The sequence below is a fragment of the Manis pentadactyla genome, chromosome 1 (genome assembly GCF_030020395.1).
Source record: "Manis pentadactyla isolate mManPen7 chromosome 1, mManPen7.hap1, whole genome shotgun sequence".
Lineage (NCBI taxonomy): Eukaryota > Metazoa > Chordata > Mammalia > Pholidota > Manidae > Manis > Manis pentadactyla.
The window spans coordinates 47,508,159-47,519,164 of record NC_080019.1 but is presented as its reverse complement, the minus strand read 5'-3'; the positions used below and the strand labels follow the sequence as shown (position 1 = coordinate 47,519,164).

At 47.3% G+C, this 11,006-nt stretch overlaps 1 protein-coding gene across 1 annotated transcript in view; it reads left to right on the top strand.

Moving 5' to 3' along the window:
* The first annotated feature begins 345 nt into the window (after positions 1-345).
* CDCP1 (CUB domain containing protein 1) overlaps positions 346-11,006 on the top strand; it is a 69,855-nt gene continuing 59,194 nt past the window's right edge. The window contains exon 1 of the mRNA XM_036899358.2: positions 346-566. Coding sequence (XP_036755253.2) covers positions 485-566 — 82 coding nt within the window. The 5' untranslated portion in view covers positions 346-484. The remainder of the gene's footprint in view (positions 567-11,006) is intronic.

Below are 11,006 nucleotides of genomic sequence, written 5' to 3'. Positions count from 1 at the left end.
TGAGCCTCTGGCCCAAGTCAGGTAGCAGAGAAGGGCGCATAGGGGAAGAAGCCAGGGCTTGGGGAATCCACAAACAGGATTCCCTTGCAAAATGGGGCACATAATGACCTCCTAGTCTCCTAAGCAGTGCAGGGAAGGTGAACTGGCTTCCCCAGGGCCGACCTTCGCGCCTGTAGACAAAAAACCTTGATCCTCTCAGACTTCAGAGGGAGAACTAAGCCGGGAAAGAGGTTACAAGTCCCAGTACTTGGGCGGGAGAGGCGGGCGCGGCGGGCGCGGCAGGAAGGGGAGGAGAGAGGAGGAATGGCTCGGCCAGGTGTCGCTGCCCCTGCGCGGGGTGGAGCCTGGGCGCCCCGCCCGCGCGCGGAGAGAGGTCCGGGCTGGGGCGCAGAGCCGCCGGTGCGAGGCTAGGGCGCCCGCGGCCGCCGCTCGGAGCCGAGGGCCACAGTCACTGTCCCGACAGAGGCAGAGGCGCCCCGGAGCCATGGCCGGCCTGAACTGCAGGGCCACAGTTGCACTGCTGGGAGTCCTGTTGCTGGGCGCCGAGCGCCTGCGGCGCGGAGCGGGTGAGTGCGGTGCCGAGGGGCGGGTGGCGCCGAGCGGTCGGGCCGCGGCAGGCCGAGGGGAGGCGGGCGCGCTGGGCGCGGAGTGGGGCCGGTCGCGGGGCGGCGCGGGCAGGATTCACAGACGGCGCGGGGGGCCCAGGACCGCCAGGCTCCGGGCGCGCCGCGTTGGGCGCGGAGGCAACCTCGCCCTGGCTTAGGCCGTCGCACGTGGAAGTGGCCCCGAGCCCGGCCGTCGTGGGGGACGAGCGCCGCGCGGGCTGAGAAGGAAAGCAGTGCGCGCGGAAGGCGCGCTCGGGCCCGGCCGGAGTGGGCGCGCTGCGCCCTGGGGGCTTTGCCCGGGTTCCCGGGGGCGCCCGGGCGGGGAGTCGGGAGGGAGCTGGCCTGTCCTGGCCCACCCTTGATCGCCTCCCCTGGGCCAGCGGAAGGCGCAGGGTAACAGTGGTTTGGAGCCGCGAAGTCCCGCCGGAACACCTTAAACCCTCCGTTCTCTGCTGAAGTTCAGGAATATTTAGTGGAAAATCAAAGTGCCCGGTGGGAGGAGGCTTCAGGGCATCCGCTCCGCGGAAGCTCTGCTCTCCCCGTCGTCCCTTGGTAGAGTGAACCCCGGAGGCGTAAGGGGGTCGGCAGAGGGGGGCGTACCAGGCCTGTGTGTGTTTCGCTTTGTCTCCGTTGGGGGGAGGGGAGGGAGGCTGCGTCCCAGCTGCCTGTGCCTGCAGGAGGCGCCCCGAGGGCCCTGGAAGTATTAGAACGTGGAAATAACCCGGTTTCTTCATGTAAGAACTTGATTTGAGGACTTTTCCTGCGAAGAGCACAGGTTTTGTACATTTTAAAGAGCTATCCAGGGAGCGATTCGGGACTTTGATTCCCCTTTGCTGCTCCTATGGGGAGTGTCTGTATTTGGTAGGTAAGTAGATTGATTACCTTACGGAATAAAACCCCGTGGCTGTGGTGAACTTTGGTGCTGCGGCCACTGCCATCACTGCAAATCCAAAGGAAAACTTCCTGCTTCCTTTCTCCAGCAGCTTCGGTGACATATGGTAACCTTTAAGACCTCATTTAAACCACTGTATGCATTTTTACTGTAATTAAGACTGAAGTTTCAAGATCTCCTTTGAAGGAAAAAATCCATTTAAGAATAAAGAGTGATTGATTTAGTGAGTGAATAATGTGTGTGCGCGAAAAAAAAGTGTGTGCGTCCACCACACTTGGGAGCTGTACTGGAGCTCTGGGAACGGCTGAGATGTTTCCGGCTATCTGTGATAAGAACTCCTCCGTAGGAATATGGTGTGAATCAAGTCATTACTGATGGCAGCCTGTCCTGAACTGACTTCTCTTATATGTCGCACTTCTCCCTCTGGCCTGGAGAACCTGCCGTTTTGGTCTCTAGTAGCTCCAATGGAATCCCTTCCCTCCAGGAAGTTCTGTTGGTCAGAGCCCTGTCTCTTGGTTTGGTGTGTAAAAATGAGGAAGCCAGGAACGTTCCCATTTCACCAGCTGAATCCTTCCTGTGGTACTGGGAACTGGCCCAGTGCCGCCAGCGTGGAGCTGCCTTGAGGGCAGTACCTGTGGCTGGAGAGTCCCTGCTTTGCCTGAAGCCTTGGGGGTGCTCTAGCCTTTGAGACATTTCTGGAGTCTGTTCTGAAGAGATGGAGAAGGCCAGAGAGCCTGGCACGGTGGATTTGTTTTATAAATCCCTGAACCCTCTTAACAAAGACTTGGCAGAATGAAAATGAAACCCGTGGCACTGCCGAGCTGAAGAAGAAAGTGTGCATCTTAGTGTTGTGTGTTTGTGGGAGTTTGATGTTCCCATCAGCTTCCCTACTTCCTGGAGTGAAAGAGGTTAAGTTGGAACTATGACCTTGTTAAAACCTCAACTTAGTAGCTTTCCAGGAACCATTCAGATACCAGAGTCTGGCCCAGTGACCCTATTCTTGGTGCCGTTGTTTCTTGCCAGAAATAGGAGCAGACATCGGATGATGTGCTTACTCAGCCCGGGTGAGTATGTGTGTTCATCATTCTTAAGATTCAAATGAGGAGCTGGTAGCTGTTGTCTGGAATGTGTAACTGGCAGAACTGATGAGTCCCCTACCACACTCCTCACCCACCACACACACTTACCCACAGATTTACATAACTTAAGGTCAGAGAGGGCTGCCCCCAGGTCGGCCTCAGGGTTCACTTCAGGTGCTGTCCTTTCCTCCGGGATGACTGTACCCTGTCCCCAAGCCCCCACACTCCTCTAGGGATTCTCCCAGGCCATCAGTGTAGGAGAAGGGAATTGAAAACAATAATTAAAGTGTTTTAGGTAGTATATAGTTCTTACGGAATAATTGGCAATAAATATAACCTAAATGGGAAAAAAACATTTGTGAGCAAACTCACTTGGCCATTTTTGGAGCACAGTCTTCTTTGTATGTGTAAAACTAAAAAATGAGACCATCCTGTTGGTTGACTTTAACAGTCCCTTACTGTTGGACAATTAGTTTGCTTTCAATTTTTCTACTAAAAATAGAATATAGAGGACTGCTTGTATCAATTTTGATAGACCTGCTCAGTGAAAAGACTCAAAATTATGTAGCACAGAATCTATAATGACATGGAACAGTATTATCTTTGCGTTCCCGAGGTTATAAAATAGTAGAAGCTGGATTTTGATATATCTGAGACTGTGTTCTTGTGACTTGACTGTTCTGCATATTCTTGATTTAGTTGTCCAACTACAGCTCTGGAAACAGAATTGCTGGAATAAAGAATAAAGAAAATGTTCAGGCTTTGGGTCGTGTTTCCATGCTGCCTTGTGTGGAGCTGGTCCTGTTGTCCTGGTGTACGTTCTGGCCAGCCATGTGTGAACGCTAGTGTTGTCCCACATTCTCCTAGGCTGTCATTGTTATTTCACTAGCATCTATAGAAGAGGCATTTTTCTCCTGGCTCAGCAAACAGTTAGTGGATGATATTCAAGAATCTTAAGAGCATCCCAGCTAGATGGTACTAACAGTCCAGCAGTACCTGCCTTTTTTTGCCCACCCTCCCCACCCCCGCCAAAACAAAAAACAAAAAAACAGAATTCAGCCCTTTGCCTTATTACCTCAACTATGATTTTGCCAAGCTGTGCTGACGTGAGTTTGGATAGGGGAGAGGCAGTGGAGTTTGCTGCTTGAAGTACCTGTGATTGAGGTCAAGGTGGATGGGGTGGGACTGCGGACCAGATCCCTGATACGGGAAATCCATGCCGAGGCTCTCCTCCTGGGTATTAAGAAAAGTTCATACCCTTTAATCATCATTCTAAATTATAAAAATTATCCCACAATCAGATTATTTCAAACTACTTCCTACAACCTTAAAATTAGCCATCCCCTCTTCTGGGCAGCTGGCAACATTCTAGACAACCAGGCAAGGAGAGCCAAGTTCCCTCCCCCACCTCCTTGTGGCCTTGGATTTGTATTCAGGACATCAGTGTTTAACACTGTAAACTACTACTTGTAATAGCTAAGGTATGCTGAGCAGCCACCCTGTGCCAGCCACTCTGTGTATTTTACACGTAAACAACTCCTGCTTAACATGATTCCTAAAAACCATTCTGCATGAAGACACTGACTGAGGCCCTATGTCTCATTATTTCCTTTGGGAAAACAGTAACACCCCATTGCACAACGAGCCCCCAGCAGTTCCCACAGGCACTGTGAACATGGCAATTTAACCATATGTAATTAGCAACCAATTCTATTAAATGTAAAGTGCATTAAATGTACTTCCAGATGGCCAAGCAGTTTATATGGTTCTTCACAAACAGCTGTGTCTGTAGTAACTTACTGCACCCCCTTGGTTGACCATCAGGGCATCTCCAGTACATCAGGACACTCTACTTTCTGCATTTGTAATGTAAGTAGAGACTCTCTGTGGGTCATTTTGTTAAAATATTGTGTTGTGTTTGGAGATGTAAATAGACACTGGCTGAAAATAACTATGGTGGATGAAACTTCGGTTTGACAATGTTTGAGTAATGAAAAGCTAAGCTGTTTTCTCCTGAGAAAATGCAAATTGAGGAGGTGCTGTTGAATAGACCTGCTAGTCATTTAGCTCTCTATCCTCAAGCGAGTACTCCTCCTAACCCCATTATGTAGAAGGACATGGAGAGGTGGGATAACCTGCCCAGGGTTACCCAGCTGGCATGTGGTGATCCTGACAACCCAGCTCCCATCAGCAGTGTACCATGCCCCCTGTGCACAGTGGGGCATCTGAAGATAGCATCTGCTGGTCATCTTACAGACAGAGTCTGTATTCCAGACATTTTCTGTCATTTAAAAAAAACCAACCAACACTTACTGAGTGCTGTGTTCATGTTTGTTCTAGGAATGTATATGTGTTTTTAATATTTGAGCAATTTTAAAACTATGCTCAGAAAAAGAATTACCTGTACATAGTAACAAAAATTCTAATAGTACAAAATCAAATCTAATAGTACAAAAAGTATGTTCCCTTATTACTCTGACCCCAGGCCTCCTCCCAGAGGCAGCCATGATTGCTTATGCATTGTTCCTGAGCTATTCTAGGCATGTGCAAATTTGTAAATAGATGTACTTCCCTTCTTTACACAAACAGGAGCAACCATAGTATATAATATAGGATGTGTGCCATGTTCTTCTTGATTTTTTTCACTTAGCATTCCATCTTGGTACTTACCCATATCAGAACATACGGAGCTGTAACTTCCTTTTTGACAGCTGCCTAATACTCCTGTCACACAATCATCATGTTATATTTAACCAGCCCCTTATTGATGGGCTGCTTCCAGTCTTTTGTTTCTATAAGCAGAACCTTAGTGACCATCTTTGTAGCTGACTTTGTTGGGTATAGACACAGTTTATCTGCATATGAAATTCCTGGAGGAGGCATTACTAGGTCAAAAGATTTGTATGGAAAGGGTCAAAGAACAAATGGAGAAGAGCGAGTAACAAGTGAAATGACTTGCCCAAGGTCACAGCTAATAAGCCATGGTACCATCTGTGACCCTGGGCAGTCTCATTTCAGAATACAGACTCTTAGCCACCTCACACTGCAGCTGGCTACTTCCTTTATTCTTGCTAGTTGAAACTAACCATAAATTTAGGTGAGGGAAGTATTTTAAATTTCCTTTTGAATATTTACTTGTGGTTATATAATCAGAATGCCACGAGCACAGTGTATCAAGAAGACTGAAGACAGGTATGAGTTCTGGCAGCTCCTCACGTTTACACTGAGGAACAATTAGTTCTTACTGACTTTTTACATTGAGAAGTCTAATAGTTAAAGGTGTAACACACTTCAGGCTGCTATAACACACAAACCCAAATGTGTGGCTGAAACACAATGACTTTTTATTTCTTGGTCTTACAAGATTCCAAATGGGATCTGCCCGAAGCAGTGATATGGGGACACAGTCTCCTGCCACTTTCTGGCTCTGCCAGCTTCAACAAGTGCTATCTTCAAGGATCTGTTAGAACAGAAAAGAGCACAGGGGGTCTCACGTGGGAGGCTTCTGTGGTCCAGGGATAAAAGCTGTTTCACATCACTTCTGCTGCCATTCTGTTGACTGGAACTCAGTGGCATGGCCCCATCCAACTGGATGGGAGATGGGATGTAGTCTAGATGTGAGCCCAGGAAGGGGTTAGCATCGTCCAGTTGGCAAGGCACTGGGCAGAATGGTAAGAGCACCAGACTTAAAGAGTCAGGACACCTGGTTCTCACCTCAAGTCTTGTCAGCAGTTTTCTGACTTGGGAAAAGCTGCCTCACCTCTCTAGGACTCCGTTTTCCAAGCTTTAATGTAAGGGCTTGGACCATGCAGAGGAACCATGAGCACTAATGTTTTGAGAGCTGATTTAAACCAAAGCTGCTCAGTGGGCCTCCTGGAGACCCCTGAGTTAGTGGAATCGCTCAGACAGGTTCATATCCAACCCCCATGTGGTAAGCGACTGGAATTGCGCCTGGCACGTGGTAGATACTTAGTAAATACCTGCAGAATAAACAAATGGGTAATCCAGGTCAGCCCTCCTGCCGAGTCTTTCTAGGATAGGGGACAAGCTTTTAGAAGTTAGATGATTCTTCAAATCTCACTGTTGGCAAGGGCAAGAAGTTCTAAAGCCCAGGTCTTCTGGCTCCAAGTCTGATGCAAATGAGACAGAAGAGGAGGAGGAGGAGGGAGGCATAGCGGCTGCACGTGAGGACTGGGGAGCTGGAAACGTGAAAAAGGAAATATGGACTGACAGATGGGACCACAGCTCTGTGTCCCTTCAGAGGGTGGAAGAGACGTTGTCAGTGGTCCAGATTCTCTGCCTCCCCCAGGGCCTGCGGTCTTCACTGTATAGAACATGCCCATTTATCTCTGCTGGTCTCTTTAAGTGTATGTCTGTGGGGAAGTGGATGGCATGTGGGTGGGTTTACAGGAATGCATCCCCACTCCTGGAAACTTTCAAGGGAATAACCAGAAAAAGATGAAGAATTGCCTGTGGTTCAGTGAAAGAAGTAGGGTTTAAAGTAGTGTGTACGTGCAGTGTGATCAGTCATGTTATCTTGCTGTCTTGCTGTCGATATTTCATGTCAACTTAGGAAGAAAGACTGGAAAGAAGTAGCTATACCAAAAGTATCTGGCCTCACAGTGTGGCTCAGCAGAGCCCTCCTCTGCAAAGGACAGGACAAGGACCTTGTACTGCCCTGCAGTATCCCATACTGCTCCACAGTATCCCAACTCAGTTATCTTGGTTTGGCTTTCTCCAAATAGTAATGCTGAATTTGTGATAGAATACAATAGAAAATCAGAATTTGCTTTACAGACATTCACTTTACAGACATACATGAAATTAAAAGTTCTTTCTTCAACTGTTGTACTTAAAAAAAAAAATCTAAATTTCTCAATGCTCTCCTGAGCAGAATGCAAGCCAGGAACACCACAGAAAGCCTTGTTGCTCTGACTCTGCCAAAGAGGGGCTGTCCTGGTGGACCAGATGGAAATGCAGCTCAGGAACATGACTACAAGGCCATTAAACTTCACCTCAGGGTGTGAACATCTTTAAATAATACATTTGGAAATGTCTTGAAAAGCAAAACTATTTCATGAACACAGATGGTGTAACTTCAAGTTTTAAATGAAGTGCAAATACTCCTACCCTCAATAACAGAAGATCAAAGCACTGTGAGATGTGCCATTTCTGCAAAAATGTACAAGATGCCCATCTGCTGCCTTTGTCTAGGATGTTAAAAGTCTCCAGAAATGGGTTTCATTAACTTTCTGAATCCATAAATTGCATGGCTTTAAAGTCAGGCTATTTTATTTTGAGGTCTGCCCACTTGCCTATGTGTGACGTCACATAACACTTGGAGCCATGAGGAGGCTTCTGCAACACTTGACAATGTGTGATCCAGCTGGGAGCTGGACGAGGAAAATGTATGTCCAGGCACGCACTGAGTTTGTCCAAGCAGGTGCCTTATCTTCCATTACTGATCTGGTGGGAACATCAGGCTCTTTCAAAGAAGGGTGTTCAGCTAAAGCATCTCTAATTTGAAAACAACTCGCAGACATTTGGTGAGAGGTCCCAGGACATCCTGGAGGATGCTGAGGTGGTGAGATGAAGCCCCTGGGTTCGAAGGACTCAGGGCACCTCCTGCATGCAGACAGACGATCAGCTCTTGTGCAGAGTGGCTCGGCAGCCAAGGAGGCGAGCGAGGCCAAGAACCAGCAGCCCAGCGGGAGGAGTTAATATACTCTGCTGTCCTGCTGGAGGTTTGCACTCTGCTGGAGTCCCCAGACAGCCAGCCACACTGTTTGGGGAGGACTCCACCCGTGGTGACAGGTTGTCTTGCCAACCGCCCTGCTGACAAGTAGCCCTGGAGTTGGGCCTGGGAGCATCTCCAGGGCATAGAACCAGCAGTTCTCAGGCATTACTGGCTTCTGGTTCTTGCTTACTCCTGCGTTTCAAATGTCCTCAGACTGAGCATCCCGAAGGGTTCAGATTCCTGACTGGAACCTGGTAGAGGGTGAGAGGGGCAGAGAAATGGCAGGACTTGAGCCAGAGATCTCACCTGCTCCCAGTTACCTACTGGCTTTTTGGAAGCAACCTCACTAAGTCAGGTTTTTGGGTTGGGCAAATCTTCATTCAAATCTTGTCGCTACCACTTGGTAACTACGTGATTTAGGCAAGTTACTAACCCTCCCTAAGAGTCAGTTCTTAAATTCCAAAATGCGGACAACAGCATCTGCAGGGCCAGATGAAATAGTGTCTGTGAATCACTCAACAAGGTGTCTGGCCTAGAACAGGTTCCTCACTTAATGAGAATTGTTATTTCTTTGACTATTCGAATATGCCCAGGAAGAACACTGAAATTTTTAACAGCAGACAATCTTCACCAAACTGCCAGGCCACAAGTGTGTGGAACCAGGTAGCTCTAGGGAGACCTTTAGGTAGTTTTCACGCTTCCACTACTACACACTGTGTTTCTGTTACTCTTAAGTGAAGTTGACTTTGGGCACTAATGAGGACATTGGGGCAAGTTCCAAAGTGAGGCGACTCAATTAGAAACTGCAAGAAAGTGTTCTCAATGACACCTGAATAAGTTTAAAAATCATTTGCAAGTGAGCACCTGTGCAATCTTGTACACACACACACACACACACACACACACACACACACACTCACACACACACACACACTCCTTGTTAGCCAAGGAACTGACCAGACTGGTTTTATGTAATTTAAATGTCATGCCCAGTTACATGTGAGAAATGAACAAGAAAGCCCCAGTAGGCTTCTGAAGATTACAGCTACCCTTGTGAGCAGGTGCCATAAACAGACTTCATTGTGGAGTGCCAGGCCATGAAACCCCAGCTGGGTCTTCTGTGGAGCCTGGCAGGGCTCCTGCCTTTAGTGCCTACTGAGAGATGGAGAAAGATTGGCCACCTGGCCTGGAAGTTGCTGACAGTCTTATCAGGTACTTCAGCCTTGGGCTAAATCTGTCAGGAGCTAGTTCTCAACTTGTCATAACATAGAAGACATTTTTGAAATGGTAAACAGAGCTGGGGTCATCTTGCAGAAGCTCACCACAACCCAGTGCAGCTGACCTGACCCCTTGCAGTAACTTCTTCCAGCCTCCCTGGTCTCTCTGCTCAGTAGGATAGACAGCCACAGTTCCAGCCAGGAACCTGGGACACTGGGGAAGGTGTGTCCCACTAGTACCTTGAAACTCTAGATAAGCATCTTTTCTTTCCCCTAGTAGCTGGAGTCTGAAAACAACCCAAATATCCATCATTGGAAGCCTGGCTGAATACATTATGGTGCATTCAAGCAACCATGGAAAAGAACCGGGTAGCTTGAGGTACTGATGCAGAGTGACCCCAGGATACATTAATGGAGACAAAAACATAAGGTCCAGAACAGTGAATAGGGCACACTTATTGGTATCTCTGGCAATAGCTTCAAGGTAAGAGAAAGACTTTTTTACTAGTCAAGTGTCTTTTTTTTTACTTTGTGTTTCACTTATTTATCTAAATGTTAATTATATTTTTCACCTTTATTGAGGTACAATGTACGTACCATCAGAATCCACGAATCACACTTGCACTAGTTGATGAGTCTTGTCAAATGCATGATACATTTCCATCACCCCACAAAGTTCCCCCAAAAACCTTTGCAGCAAATTCCTGCCCCTTGGCCCCTGGCAACCATTAATTTGTCTTCTATCATTGCAGTTTTGCCTTAAAAGTATTTTTTAATTAAAAAAAAAATCAGAGCCAGGTATGAGTATAGCAATCAATAGTTGTATTAAAAAATACATTTCTTGCATGTAGAGCCTGTATTCACAAGTCTACAATTGCTTCCTATAAGATTTTGGTTGTATAGAAGGAGTGGAACAGAAGCATCAAGTCTCTAGGATTAGAGGAACTAGTAACTAACACTGCCTTCTCCACGTGGAGTAACTTTTCTTGAAGGGCAAGAAAAGAACACCGGGTTGTGATGGGCGTGTTGCATTTCCCTTCCCATCCACTTTTAGGGCCTAGCACTGAACAGGCCTAGAGAATTTGATTTTTGTCTAGAATGTCTTGAAAATATATAGCCCACTCCTCAGTTTTGACAACAAATTTCATTCAATCCATAGATGTTGGAGACCTCTTGTGCTAAATGCTGAACATATAGGAGTAGAAAACCAGCTTTGCTCCCCAGGGCCTCACCATCCAGAAGGAATTCAAACATATAAACTAGGGGCTACAAATTCATGGCCTGGGGTCTTTGGCCCAGTTCTGTTTGATATGTTTTGAAAAAAGGTAGATTACAAAGTATTTCATGGAGCACACCAAGACCCTTCTCACTGTGTTGACTTGTCTCATTTATATGACCAGCCTGGGCCCCTGAAAGCATCTGAGTTTGAGACACTGTCCACTGTGATAAGTACAGCAAAATATGTATATATAAGGA